Source organism: Pecten maximus, chromosome 6 (assembly GCF_902652985.1).
Source record: "Pecten maximus chromosome 6, xPecMax1.1, whole genome shotgun sequence".
Lineage (NCBI taxonomy): Eukaryota > Metazoa > Mollusca > Bivalvia > Pectinida > Pectinidae > Pecten > Pecten maximus.
The window spans coordinates 21,738,733-21,754,503 of record NC_047020.1 but is presented as its reverse complement, the minus strand read 5'-3'; the positions used below and the strand labels follow the sequence as shown (position 1 = coordinate 21,754,503).

The 15,771-nt window shown below is 37.5% G+C and overlaps 1 protein-coding gene across 1 annotated transcript in view; it reads left to right on the top strand.

The window, feature by feature from the left end:
* The first annotated feature begins 33 nt into the window (after positions 1 to 33).
* Positions 34 to 15,771, top strand: part of LOC117330096 (probable ATP-dependent RNA helicase DHX34) — a 47,067-nt gene continuing 31,329 nt past the window's right edge. The window contains exons 1-12 of the mRNA XM_033888314.1: positions 34 to 762; positions 1,635 to 1,711; positions 1,889 to 2,023; positions 2,338 to 2,429; positions 5,202 to 5,339; positions 6,574 to 6,708; positions 7,208 to 7,262; positions 7,895 to 8,112; positions 8,612 to 8,737; positions 10,518 to 10,673; positions 12,511 to 12,618; positions 15,187 to 15,283. Coding sequence (XP_033744205.1) covers positions 359 to 762; positions 1,635 to 1,711; positions 1,889 to 2,023; positions 2,338 to 2,429; positions 5,202 to 5,339; positions 6,574 to 6,708; positions 7,208 to 7,262; positions 7,895 to 8,112; positions 8,612 to 8,737; positions 10,518 to 10,673; positions 12,511 to 12,618; positions 15,187 to 15,283 — 1,741 coding nt within the window. The 5' untranslated portion in view covers positions 34 to 358. The remainder of the gene's footprint in view (positions 763 to 1,634; positions 1,712 to 1,888; positions 2,024 to 2,337; positions 2,430 to 5,201; positions 5,340 to 6,573; positions 6,709 to 7,207; positions 7,263 to 7,894; positions 8,113 to 8,611; positions 8,738 to 10,517; positions 10,674 to 12,510; positions 12,619 to 15,186; positions 15,284 to 15,771) is intronic.

Here is a 15,771-nt window from a genome sequence, read left to right as displayed (position 1 = left end):
TTTGATTATTTAAAATTTATTGACTATGCCATTCTGAACTTCCGGTCAAAACAAAAGTAAACGTTAGTTAGTATTGTGTGTAATATACTGTGTAAGAATGTTATCGTAAACATGGAAAAAGAGCACGAAAAGAAGCATAAAAAGAAGAAAAAGACTCACAGACTTTCTGATTTGGATGGAAGTAGTGATGTCGAAACACATAAGAAGCACGTGCAGAAGAAGGACAAGAAACATAAGCATCGTCATAAATCTACTAGTCATCATCGTACACAACAAGTCGACAGTGCGAGACATATGCAGGTAGAGTCTGACAGTGACAGTGGCAGAGGAAAGCATAGGGTGCTACATCGACCAAGGGATGAAGGCGAAAAAAGCAGATATAAAGAGTATTCAAGTGAAATTAGACATGACTCTAAAGTCAGGGGAACGACACGGATCTGACAGAGACACACAGGGATATAGTGGTTATAGAAAACAGTATACCAGGAGGTCACACTCACTGTCAGACTCTGAAGAAGTGGTGTCATACACCAAAAGTGTCAATACAGGAATACAGAGGAGAGATGGTGTTGCTGATAAGAAATATAAACGTAAAAGGCGGCCAAGTTATGGTTCAGATTCCGACCAACATGATTCATCTCGACAAGATACAGCCACTAAAAGTGGCAACGAAAGTGATGGACCTCAGGAACAGTTTGACTTCAGAAAATACAGATACTCGCTTAACAAAATCTTTTTCAAGGAAGATGATTTTATTAAAAGGTATATGTGGATTATTTATTTTCTAACTTCAAAAATGTACATGTACATGAAAACAGGAATGTATTTATCTCAGTCATTTGTACGCCTCTGATGATACTATGCAAATATATAGAGTGTAGAATAGTATGTGAGATTTATGCTCATTCCATTATATGAGCACTGGAAACAAAGTTTGCATAGTAAATTTTTTTTTTAGTTTTTGGAAATAAGCTACTATTTAATGTATGTACAGCTTTCACATGAAAAGTCACAAATGGACATTTTTACCCCACCATCATGAGACAGTGGCCTATTCAAATCACCCTGCATCCGTGGTCTGTCCCTGGAGCCGTAAGCAATTCTAGTTATCGCTATATTTCTAGATTCTAAAGGGATCTTTCTCAAATTTCATATGTAAGTTTCCCTTTTTTTTTGCATTTTGGGACCAATCAGAAAACAACATGGCTGACAGACGGCAATCTTGGATTTGAACAATTGCAGGTTGCTTCTACTATATCATGTTATATAAAGTTATTAAATGTTTTGAAAGAAGAGTGGAAAAAGGGAAAAGAAGAGAAAATATCAGCCTTCATTTGATTCACTGGTGGGCACTAAGATCTCTCAGAGATTTCTTGTTCTTCATTCTATACTGTACTATTGTATAATTGGATTAATTTTACTTATGGTTTGATTCATGGTAGTGACATTGGTAAATAATGATGCTTGTCAGATTTATATATGTACATAGTTTACATGAAACTTATACTGATGAAGACTTTAAATGTTAAACTGTTATATTCTTTGTATTGTAAGATGTTGGTGATTGAACTTTTGATACATTTTTCATTATTTTCCAGGGGGAGACTTTTGATACATTTTTCATTATTTTCCAGGGGGAGTAAAGTGTACGATGATTTCTGGACTTTTCTTGAAAAGTACCAAGCATTTAAGCGGAAAAAAAGTAGTCAAGGTACATAAACTCATTTATCAATTCTGCATGCACATTAGTGATATCCATGCCTTCTTGCTTAATGTCAAGACATTTTCCTTGTTTTCATATTTAAAGTAAACTGCAATAGGTGTAAAAAGTAAAAAAAAAAAAACATAATCACACGCACAGTTTGTATACATAAAATTGTTATTTCAGAAAAAAGGAAACAGAAAGAACCTACAAAGGAGGGAAAGCTTGGGCTTCCAAGAAATTATGACAATATGTACAGGATAAATGTCACACTGACCAGTAAAGTTGTGGAAGATTTTCTCAATAAGGGACGATTAGTTGGTATGAATTTGAAAGTTTGGTTAATTATATATAAGTGATTTGAATGCTATAAATTATTAAATTTACATGTGGCTTAAAGATTGATTTGTAATGGAGAGTAAATATGTGTTTTTTAATAATCATTTATTCAAATATTGTAGACATACTATATAAAGTAACTTATTAAAACAAATAAGAAACTACATTTTATATCTTAATAGTAACAGTATCAAATATTACTGCTGTTGTATACTCATTGGTGTCCTGGTAACTATTTTTGTTGTGACAGAGAAATGATGTATGTTTAGTTTTTACTTGTTGATGTTTGATAACAGATGCTGATACTCCTAGAGAGTTGACTGTGGAGAGAGTTCGTGAATTCAGGAGCATTTTACTACACTATGTAGATTTTGTCCAGAAACAAAAGGTATGGTATTTGGCTTTATGACTGAGGGACTACATGAGATTATTGTAACCTTTATGACTGTGGGACTACATGAGATTATTGTAACCTTTATGACTGGGACTACATGAGATTTCAGTAACCTTTATGACTGAGGGACTACATGAGATTTCAGTAACCTTCATGACTGTGGGACTACATGAGATTATTGTAACCTTTATGACTGTGGGACTACATGAGATTATTGTAACCTTTATGACTGAGGGACTACATGAGATTTCAGTAACCTTTATGACTGTGGGACTACATGAGATTATTGTAACCTTTATGACTGAGGGACTACAAGAGATTTCAGTAACCTTTATGACTGTGGGACTTCATGAGATTTCAGTAACCTTGATGACTGTGGGACTACATGAGATTTCTGTAACTTTTATGACTGTGTGACTACATGAGATTTCTGTAACCTTTATGACTGTGGGACTACATGAGATTATTGTAACCTTTATGACTGTGGGACTACATGAGATTTCAGTAACCTTAATGACTGAGGGACTACATGAGATTATTGTAACCTTAATGACTGAGGGACTACATGAGATTATTGTAACCTTTATGACTGTGGGACTACATGAGATTTCTGTAACCTTTATGTCTGTGGGACTACATGAGATTTCTGTAACCTTTATGACTGTGGGACTACATGAGATTTCTGTAACCTTTATGACTGTGGGACTACATGAGATTTCAGTAACCTTTATGTCTGTGGGACTACATGAGATTTCTGTAACCTTTATGACTGTGGGACTACATGAGATTTTAGTAACCTTTATGACTGTGGGACTACATGAGATTTCTGTAACCTTTATGACTGTGGGACTACATGAGATTTCAGTAACCTTTATGACTGTGGGACTACATGAGATTTTTGTAACCTTTATGACTGTGGGACTACATGAGATTTCAGTAACCTTTATGTCTGTGGGACTACATGAGATTTCTGTAACCTTTATAACTGTGGGACTACATGACATTTCAGTAACCTTTATGACTGTGGGACTACATGAGATTTCAGTAACCTTTTATGACTGTGGGACTACATGAGATTTTTGTAACCTTTATGACTGTGGGACTACATGAGATTTCTGTAACCTTTATGTCTGTGGGACTACATGAGATTTCTGTAACCTTTATGACTGAGGGACTACATGAGATTATTGTAACCTTTATGACTGTGGGACTACATGAGATTTTAGTAACCTTTATGACTGAGGGACTACATGAGATTTTTGTAACCTTTATGACTGTGGGACTACATGAGATTATTGTAACCTTTATGACTGTGGGACTACATGAGATTTCTGTAAACTTTATGACTGTGGGACTACATGAGATTATTGTAACCTTTATGACTGTGGGACTACATGAGATTTTAGTAACCTTTATGACTGTGGGACTACATGAGATTTCTGTATCCTTTATGACTGAGGGACTACATGAGATTATTGTAACCTTTATGACTGTGGGACTACATGAGATTTTAGTAACCTTTATGACTGAGGGACTACATGAGATTATTGTAACCTTTATGACTGTGGGACTACATGAGATTATTGTAACCTTTATGACTGTGGGACTACATGAGATTTCTGTAACCTTTATGACTGTGGGACTACATGAGATTATTGTAACCTTTATGACTGTGGGACTACATGAGATTATTGTAACCTTTATGACTGTGGGACTACATGAGATTTTAGTAACCTTTATGACTGTGGGACTACATGAGATTATTGTAACCTTTATGACTGTGGGACTACATGAGATTTCTGTAACCTTTATGACTGTGGGACTACATGAGATTATTGTAACCTTTATGACTGTGGGACTACATGAGATTTCTGTAACCTTTATGACTGAGGGACTACATGAGATTTCTGTAACCTTTATGACTGTGGGACTACATGAGATTTCTGTAACCTTTATGACTGTGGGACTACATGAGATTATTGTAACCTTTATGACTGTGGGACTACATGAGATTTCTGTAACCTTTATGACTGTGGGACTACATGAGATTATTGTAACCTTTATGACTGTGGGACTACATGAGATTTTTGTAACCTTTATGACTGGGACTACATGAGATTTCAGTAACCTTTATGACTGTGGGACTACATGAGATTTCTGTAACCTTTATGTCTGTGGGACTACATGAGATTTCTGTAAACTTTATGACTGTGGGACTACATGAGATTTCTGTAACCTTTTTGACTGTGGGACTACATGAGATTTCTGTAACCTTTATGACTGTGGGACTACATGAGATTTTTGTAACCTTTATGACTGTGGGACTACATAAGATTTCAGTAACCTTTATGACTGTGTGACTACATGAGATTTCTGTAACCTTTTTGACTGAGGGACTACATGAGATTTTTGTAACTTGCATATGTGAGGAGTAGTGTGACTATGGAATGTATATGCTGAACCATATTTCTTATGTTTACCCAAAGGGAATTAATTAAAATTGGTTAATGCTGATGCAAAGTTTATCACATGATATCAATTGACAAGCTACAAGTTGTTCTCCAGCAGCTCTTGCTGATAATTGAATAAAAAACAAGTCAGTACAAATTCTCTGTAATGGTGCAGTAATTTTGTAAACGTTGAAACCAATCAAATGATCAGAATAGATTTTTTGGGAATGTACAACTTTAAAAAATAAGATGGACTCCTGCGTCCTGTGCTAAGGACAGATCAGACCACTATTAACAGAATGATGTTATTTTATAGTTTAACAAACTGAAGAAGATAAAGAAGGACCAGGAGAACCTGCCTATATTTCAGTACAGACAGAGAATACTAGATACGGTCAACCAAAACCAGGTCGTCGTAGTGGCGGGGGACACTGGGTGTGGCAAGTCTACACAGGTAATGTCAACCAACACCAGGTCATCATAGTGGCGGGGGACACTGGGTGTGGCAAGTCTACACAGGTAATACCAACCAAAACCAGGTCGTGGTAGTGGCGGGGGACACTGGGTGTGGCAAGTCTACACAGGTAATACCAACCAAAACCAGGTCGTGGTAGTGGCGGGGGACACTGGGTGTGGCAGTCTACACAGGTAATGTTTACCAAAACCAGGTCGTTGTAGTGGCGGGGGACACTGGGTGTGGCAAATCTACACAGGTAATGTTAACCAAAACCAGGTCGTCGTAGTGACGGGTGACACTGGGTGTGGCAAGTCTACACAGGTAATGTTTACCAAAACCAGGTCGTCGTAGAGGCAGGGGCCACTGGGTGTGGCAAGTCTACACAGGTAATGATATAGAAGTGTGTCATGTTTAAATTGTAAGGATTGATGGAAGTATTTATGTTGACATCATGCTGTTAAACAGACCTTTACACAGAAATAAAACAGCAGTTGTTTTGTAATATTCTAAATGCTTCCTGACTTGCTGGGATGAAGTCCAGTGGAACTATATGTATATATTGCTACACCTCGGTGTCGGTGTCAGCATGGTAGACAGGATTTTATAAACAGTGTTGTGTCAATACTAATGAGGATACAGCTTAGGAATTTTACTCGTGTGTTACTTGTGACAACAACTTTTCCATTGGCGCTACATTTATGGACCTGTTTACCTTGACCTTTGACCTCCTTTTAAAAAACTTAAACCTTGGCCAACATTTGTTAACATTTTGAGATAAAGCTTACATACACATATTCAGACATGTGTGTTACTTGTCACAAGACCTTTCCATTTGTATTACATTTGGGGACTTGCTGACTTGAGCATGACCTTGACCTGCTTTTGAAAAACTTTAACCTTGGCCACAGTGTATTGACCTACAAGATAGGGCTTTTGTATTTGACACATGTGTTCCTTGTCACAAGACCTTTCCATTGTTACCTCATTTGAGGATCTTCTGACCTTGACATTTGACCTACTTTTAAAGAAATAATTACGAATTATCAATGCACTTCGTGTCTGCAAGCTATGTTTTCTTCTGAAACTTGTCTTTATTAACCGATAAACCTTGAAAAGTGTTTGATAGCAAACAGTGGAGAGAGACTTTGTCTTTTGTTGATTTTATTTGGTAATTTTCTATGTAACTTATTTGTTCAGAAGAATTATAACCAACATCATCACTGTGTTGTAGGTGCCACAGTACCTGATGGCTGCAGGGTTTACCAATATAGCATGTACACAACCAAGGAGAATAGCATGTATATCTCTCTCCAAACGTGTGGGCTATGAAACCCTCAATGAGTACGGCTCCGAAGTGGCTTACCAGGTATGTCAGAATTATGGTATGTTTTGTACGGATTGGAATCTGATCACATATTGAGTACATCACAAAGTGGACTTATCTACAGGTATAAATGGGTATATAACCAATTCAATGTAGCTGTGTTGTCTTACCTGGTAACTAAGGTGTGTGGTTTGTATGTGTCTTATTTGACAGATAGTGTAAAGATCTTAAGTGTCTTACCTGGTAACTAAGGTGTGTGGTTTGTATGTGTCTTATTTGACAGATAGTGTAAAGATCTTAAGTGTCTTACCTGGTAACTAAGGTGTGTGGTTTATGGCATGGTGTCTAATTTGACAGATAGTGTAAAAATCTTAAGTGTCTTAGCTGGTAACTAAGGTATGTGGATTATGGTGTCTTATTTGACAGATAATGTATCTTTTCTTTTAGTAGTTCTATATAATTTCCAGTTTTCAGTATTACAGTAATGAGCAAAATAGATATGGCTCTGAGATTGAAATTACATATTACCTCATTTTCACAGGTACGCTTTGAAAAGACAAAAACGAGATTCACAAGAATTCTATTTCTCACTGAAGGTAAGAAGTAAACTAGCAGTTCCTGAATACTCCTATTAATTCTGGCTAACACAGATAACCTCTGACCTTTTCCCCTGGATCCATACTCTTTACCTTAAAACTTTTAACCTTCTTCTTCTCAAGAACCAAGAATGAATAAACCTAGCCTACTCATATATTTGAATAAAGTTGTAATCAGGTGAGCATCTGCATCATCGACCTATATCAACTTCAAAGTTGCATTAGAAGTGGGTGAGAAATACAGGTCCATTGGGCCTCTTGTTCCTAATCTAGGTAATATTTCATCTTTTTACCTTGTATACTCCTGTTTGTTACTGCTCACATAAATGACCTCCACCTTTTTGTTTTCTGCTTAAGGCAGTTGCTATGACATATGACCTCTGACCCTTGTTTTTTCTTTAAGGCTGTTGCTGTGACAGATGACCTCTGACCCTTGTTTTTTCTTTAAGGCTGTTGCTGCGACAGATGACCTCTGACCCTTGTTTTTTCTTTAAGGCTGTTGCTGCGACAGATGACCTCTGACCCTTGTTTTCTCTTTAAGGCTGTTGCTGCGACAGATGACCTCTGACCCTTGTTTTCTCTTTAAGGCTGTTGCTGTGACAGATGACCTCTTACCTTTGTTTTCTCCGTAGGTCTTTTGTTACGGCAGATGACCTCTGATCCCCACCTGAAGCAATACAGTGTGATTGTGATAGATGAAGTTCATGAGCGCCACATACACACTGACTTCCTGCTTGGTATCCTCAAGTGTATGTTACGTCACCGTGATGACATCAAACTTATTCTGATGTCAGCCACAATCAACATCCACCTCTTCAGTGATTACTTTGATGAAGCTCCAGTAGTCAAGGTAACATTTTGATTTAGTTTTTGATGTCTTTAATGAGGATTACATCAAGTTCAGAGACTACTTGATGCTTTCTTTACTTTATCTTTAGAGTTATTAATGGGGTAATATGATTGAATGATAGTGCTTGTTTTGTAAGGAACAAGTCAGGTGAGTTTGTTTTTGTTTTGTTTCACTGCCTTACATCTTTTTGGAAGTAATATTTAGGTGTTTAAACTTTTTCTCTCAGTTAGTAAAAAATGTCATAAAAATGAAAATGATATACCAAAACATGTCAAGGTCATATCAAACTGTCATATTGTCAAAGTTAAACCACACTGTCATACTGTCAAGGCCAAACCACACTGTCATATTTTCTCTCAAGGTCAAACCACACTGTCATACTGTCAAGGTCAGACCACACTGTCATACTGTCAAGGTCAGACCACTCTGTCATACTGTCAAGGTCAGACCACACTGTCATACTGTCATCAAGGTCACTGTGTTATACTCATTGTTATAGGTTCCAGGGAGACTGTATCCAATACATCTAGAGTACTGTCCCATCAGGAGAGATGAGGTGAACTCGCGTGCGGAGAGGCTCGATCCCAGTCCTTATCTACGTGTCATGCAAACGATAGACCATAAGGTGATTACTTTATCATACTTAGTGCTACTCATCACCAGAAGTATTCATATAACTTCCTAATTATGATTTATAATTATTGAACACTGCCAATAGACATGTCTGCATGGGTACGCAATGGCTCAGTTTTCAAAGGATCCATTCAAAATTTTGTGGAAATGATCAGTACAATGTGGAGCTGTGCCCCCTGAAAGGATTTTGCATTATTACCCATTTTTTTCAGAGAGTTATGCCCCTTTTATATAAACTTAAACACTGTCCTTAGGCAAATTTTGTCTAGCTGTGCATTGGCTCAATTTTCAATGGATCTTTTCTCGATCTTTGTGGGAATTACCAGCACAATGTGGAGATATTCCCCCTGAAAGGATTTTGCATTTTTACCTCCTTTTTAGCTCACCTTCAGGCCAGATAAAGCTTATATGAAACAGCATCTGCCGTCCATACGTCCTTCGTCCATCAACATTTCCTTTAAATCCCTACTAGTCATCAACACCGAAATTCATTTTGAGGAAATTTGGCCTAGAGCATTATTGAGCAAAGGAGAAATAATGTTGTATAAACAGAGAGTGTGGCTCCCTTGGGGCCAGAGGGGCGGGACCCAGTAGGGAAAATTGAGGTACATGTAAATCATTTAAATCCATACTAATCTTGAGCCCCTGATTGGATTTTGATGAAATTTGGTCTGAAGCATTATTTGGCAAAAGAAAGCCAAAGTATAAATGGAGGGTGTGGCTCCCTTGGGGCCTGAGAGGGTTGAGGCCAAACAGGGGAAATAGAGGTAAATAATTTAAATTGCTACTAGTCCTGAGCGACTGAATTGATTTTGATGAAAGTTGGTGTGAAGCAATATTGGGCAAACAAGATCTAATGTTGTATGAGCAATGGCTCCCATGAGGCTTGAGGGGTGGGGTCAAATAGGGTAAAAGGAGTTAAATCCTGTAAATCTCTACTTGTCCTGAACAACTGAATACATTTTGATGAAATTTGGTCTGGAACATTATTGGGCAAAGGAGATCTATGTGTTGTATGAATGTTGGGTGTGACTCCCCTAGGGCTGGAGGAAGGGGGCAGTAGGAGAAATTGAGTTAAATCCTTTAAATCCTTACTTGTCCTGAATGCCTGAATGGATTTCGATGGAATTTACTCTCAAGCATTATCTAGCAAAGGAGATATAATGTTGTATAAAGGGAAGGTGTGGCCAGTGCCAGTGGGGTGGGGGCCAACAGGGAAAATAGAGGTAAATAATTTGAATCTGCTACTACTACAATGTAGTCCTGAATGACTGAATTGATTTTGATCAAATTTGGTCTGGAGCAATATTAGGCAAATGAGATTTAATGTTGTATGAACGGAGGATGTTGCTCCCATGGTGCCAGCCAGGTGGTGTCCAATAGGGGAAATTGAGTCCTTTAAATCCCTACTAGTATCATTTTATAAACCCATGATTCAGTGTTTGGGTTTAGTATCATGTAGGATATAAAATTTACAATGTTCTATGACCTACATATCTGACCCAGTACCTGTAAATCATATCATTCTATTATAATATTTTATTTTGTCATTTATTTTGTCGAAAGTATATAGTATTAGTTCTTGTTTCAAAGACTGGAATGACATTAATATCTACTGTGTGACATAAACATTTCTGTCGAATTGTTCTGCTATTTGACTTTAAAAACCATAAGGATTAATCGGTACATCTGAACTAGATTGTGATCGATAGTCATTACATTGTTCTCTATGGGATTACATTATATCAGTATTGTTTAATACACTGTAACAGTACCCGGATAATGAGCGAGGGGACCTGCTGATTTTTCTGAGTGGTATGACAGAGATTATGACTGTGGCAGAAGCTGCTAAAATATATGCTGAGAACACCAAGAAGTGGATCATTCTTCCTCTTCATAGTGCCCTGTCTATATCCGAACAGGATAAGGTATGTACACTAACTACTACAGTGGACTCTGTCCTTTCCAGATCTTTGTCTAAACCAGTCAAATAATATAGTCCCAAAAAATTCCATCTTTATTGAAGTTTTAACTCTGTCAAATCCGGTCTCTGTCTATTCTATAGTCTGGCCTTATATAAAGGTCCAATCCGGTCTCTGTCTATTCTATAGTCTGGCCTCATATAAAGGTCCAATCCGGTCTCTGTCTATTCTATAGTCTGGCCTCATATAAAGGTCCAATCCGGTCTCTGTCTATTCTATAGTCTGGCCTCATATAAAGGTCCAATCCGGTCTCTGTCTATTCTATAGTCTGGCCTTATATAAAGGTCCAATCCGGTCTCTGTCTATTCTATAGTCTGGCCTTATATAAAGGTCCAATCCGGTCTCTGTCTATTCTATAGTCTGGCCTTATATAAAGGTCCAATCCGGTCTCTGTCTATTCTATAGTCTGGCCTTATATAAAGGTCCAATCCGGTCTCTGTCTATTCTATAGTCTGGCCTTATATAAAGGTCCAATCCGGTCTCTGTCTATTCTATAGTCTGGCCTTATATAAAGTTCCAATCCGGTCTCTGTCTATTCTATAGTCTGGCCTTACATAAAGGTACAGTTCCTTCTTTACTCTAGTAGATTTACTCTAAACTGCATCAGCTTTGTTCTGTCCAGTGTCAGCAACGGCTTTATGGGCACCCAGCGGGTGTTTATACAGTGTTGATACAGGTAAATGGTCAGTTGACCGTGCATTGTCATTGTCAAGGTAGACACGGCCAGTCGGGGTCTTCCCCGAACACCAACTCTGGTTAGGGTGGGGTGTTTAATTACATAAGGGGAATGAGCTGGCCAGCCAAACACCTGAACTCCTTTTACAGATAATAAAGAATGCAGACGCCTTGTTAATTAAAACATATTACAATGTACATCATTGTGTCAGATATATTAGTACAAACTGCTTAAGTTTGGAAGCAAGACTTCCTTATGAGGGCCCTCACTATTGCCAGATACCAGATGAGGAAATAGAGGAAGAAAATACGTTTACACTATTATCACATATCGAATACATGTAAAGGGTAAAAATCCTAGATATCTGCCATTAACATTTTGTTTTTTTCTGAAATAAATTACTTGTTATTAAAAAGAATGTAACATCAATTTTGTCATTGATTGTCTAATGGTAATTCTAAAATGATTCATTTGCAACGCATGTTTTGATTGGATACAATGTACAGAACCATATGGACTAAAATTGTTGAATAACTTAAACAAAAAAAGTAAATATTGTTCTTACCGTCATTTATTGATTGAAATGTTTATTCTATTCGCGTGGAGGCATCTAGCCAAACAAAATCAAAAATGAAAAGGAACAAGTGCATGGGTGGCTGGGTCTATAGAAACACATGGACTGTGATTTTTGTTGGAAGGAACATATTGCTATGCATACTGCTGAGTATATCGAAATATGTCGTTATATCTTTGGTAAGATAAATTTCATACTAACTATCCAAATACATCGCTTCGTCAACATACAGATTGTACTCTCGCCAGTATGGGCGTGGCCAAATGACCAATTTTGAAAGCTTCTTTCTGATTGTTCAGTCCTCTACAGTATGACAAGTCACTAGTGGGGGTCACAGCATACTTTACAGCGTACTTTACAGTGTACTTTACAGCGTACTTGTAGCAATGTAAAACAATGTTTCTAAATATATTGAACAGTCAACGTGTTAGAATTGGGATAGTACACTGTGGCTATACTGGGGATTAGAACATGAAATTTGGTTTGAACTCGAGACAGATAATTAGGTAAGAACCATCATGTTTGTTGTACAGGTGTTTGACATTGCACCAGATGGTGTGAGGAAGTGTATCATATCGACCAACATAGCCGAGACCTCTGTCACGATTGATGGTGTCCGCTTTATAGCCGACTCTGGAAAGGTAAGAATATATAACAGATCGTGTAATGACCTTTGATGTTGTCAGTAACATATACTTAATGTATACATATATGTATATGTAAATAGTTGTCATGTCATATAGGATTTATGACAATCTTATGAAATCCAGATTTGTTTAAAAAGAGAATTATGTTGAATAACATGATAAGGTTTAAAGGAATCTAGACATTTTTATTTGTTTGTTATACATGTATATGGTTATTTAGTACAAAAAAAAAAAAATAGCCGAAGCTAATCACACAATCATATCTGTTCAAATCGCCCTGCGTCCGTGGTCCGTGGTCCGTCCGTCCGTCCGTAAAATTTTTTTGTTATCGCTATTTCTCAGAAAGTACTGAAGGGATCTCTCTCAAATTTCATATGTAGGTTCCTCTTGGTGCCTAGTTATGCATATTGCGTTTTGAGACCAATCGGAAAACAAAATGGCCGACAGGCAGCCATCTTGGATTTTGACAATTGAAGTTTGTTATCGCTATTTCTGAGAAAGTACTGAAGGGATCTTTCTGAAATTTCATATGTAGGTTTCCCTTGGTGCCTAGTTATGCATATTGCGTTTTGAGACCAATCGGATAACAACATGGCCGACAGGCAGCCATCTTGGATTTTGACAATTGAAGTTTGTTATCACTATTTCTGAGAAAGTACTGAATGGATCTTTCTGAAATTTCATATATAGGTTTCCCTTGGTGCCTAGTTATGGATATTGCGTTTTGAGACCAATCCGAAAACAACATGGCCGACAGGCAGCCATCTTGGATTTTGACAATTGAAGTTTGTTATCGCTATTTCTGAGAATGTACTAATTGGATCTTTCTCAAATTGCATATGTAAGTTTCCCTTGGTGCCTTGTTATGCATGTTGTGTTTTGAGACCAATCTGAAAACAACATGGCCGACAGGCAGCCATCTTGGATTTTGACAATTGAAGTTTGTTATCACTATTTCTGAGAAAGTACTGAATGGATCTTTCTGAAATTTCATATATAGGTTTCCCTTGGTGCTTAGTTATGCATATTGCGTTTTTAGACCAATCCGAAAACAACATGGCCGACAGGCAGCCATCTTGGATTTTGACAATTGAAGTTTGTTATCGCTATTTCTGAGAAAGTACTAATTGGATCTTTCTGAAATTTCATATATAGGTTTCCCTTGGTGCTAAGTTATGCATATTGCGTTTTGAGACCAATCCGAAAACAACATGGCCGACAGGCAGCCATCTTGGATTTTGACAATTGAAGTTTGTTATCACTATTTCTGAGAAAGTACTGAATGGATCTTTCTGAAATTTCATATATAGGTTTCCCTTGGTGCTTAGTTATGCATATTGCGTTTTTAGACCAATCCGAAAACAACATGGCCGACAGGCAGCCATCTTGGATTTTGACAATTGAAGTTTGTTATCGCTATTTCTGAGAATGTACTAATTGGATCTTTCTCAAATTGCATATGTAAGTTTCCCTTGGTGCCTTGTTATGCATGTTGTGTTTTGAGACCAATCTGAAAATAACATGGCCGACAGGCAGCCATCTTGGATTTTGACAATTTAAGTTTGTTATCACTATTTCTGAGAAAGTACTGAATGGATCTTTCTGAAATTTCATATGTAGGTTTCCCTTGGTGCCTAGTTATGCATATTGCGTTTTGAGACCAATCAGAAAACAACATGGCCGACAGGCAGCCATCTTGGATTTTGACAATTGAAGTTTGTTATCGCTATTTCTGAGAAAGTACTGAATGGATCTTTCTCAAATTTCATATGGAGGTTCCCCTTGGTGCCTCGTTATGCTAATTGCATTTTGAGATCAATTGGAAAACAATATGACCGACAGACCGCCATCTTGGATTTTGACAATTTAAGTTTGTTATCACTATTTCTGAGAAAGTACTGAATGGATCTTTCTGAAATTTCATATGTAGGTTTCCCTTGGTGCCTAGTTATGCATATTGCGTTTTGAGACCAATCAGAAAACAACATGGCCGACAGGCAGCCATCTTGGATTTTGACAATTGAAGTTTGTTATCGCTATTTCTGAGAAAGTACTGAATGGATCTTTCTCAAATTTCATATGGAGGTTCCCCTTGGTGCCTCGTTATGCTAATTGCATTTTGAGATCAATTGGAAAACAATATGACCGACAGACCGCCATCTTGGATTTTGACAATTGAAGTTTGTTATCTCTATTTCTCAAAGTACTGAATGGATCTTTCTCAAATTTCATAAGTAGGTTCCCCTTGGTCCCTTGTATTGCATTTTTGGACCAGTCTGTCCTGAAAACAACCTGGCAAACAAACAGCCATTATCGTTAAATCTCAAATTTCTTATATAGCTAGGATTCCCTTGTTTGAAAAGTACTGGAGGGATGTCTCAATTTGCACAGATTAGTAAAATGAAGGGAAAAGTAGAGAAAAGATCAATCTGACATGGAACCTATGAAGATCATTCAATGGTGGGCGCCAAGATCCCTCTGGGATCTCTTGTTATATATAAGTTATAAAGTCTTATTAGATATTTGTGTCAATAGTACTTGAATCTTTTTCTTGATACAAAGGTTAAGGAAATGAGCTTTGACCCCAAATACAAGATGCAAAAATTACAAGAGTTTTGGATCAGTAGAGCAAGTGCAGAACAGAGGAAAGGTCGTGCAGGTCAGTATCATTACCTGTAGTCCAGATTTACCATTGTCATTACCGGTAGTCCAGATTTACCAGTATCATTACCTGTAGTCCAGATTTACCATTGTCATTACCGGTAGTCCAGATTTACCAGCATCATTACCGGTAGTCCAGATTTACCAGTATCATTACCGGTAGTCCAGATTTACCATTGTCATTACCTGTAGTCACAGATTTACCTGTGTCATTACCTGTAGTCCAGATTTACCATTGTCATTACCGGTAGTCCAGATTTACCATTGTCATTACCTGTAGTCACAGATTTACCATTGTCATTACCGGTAGTCACAGATTTACCTATGTCATTACCAGTAGTCCAGATTTACCTGTGTCATTACCTGTAGTCACAAACTTACCTGTGTCATTACCTGTAGTCCAGATTTACCATTGTCATTACCGGTAGTCACAGATTTACCATTGTCATTACCTGAAGTCCAGATTTACCATTGTCATTACCTGTA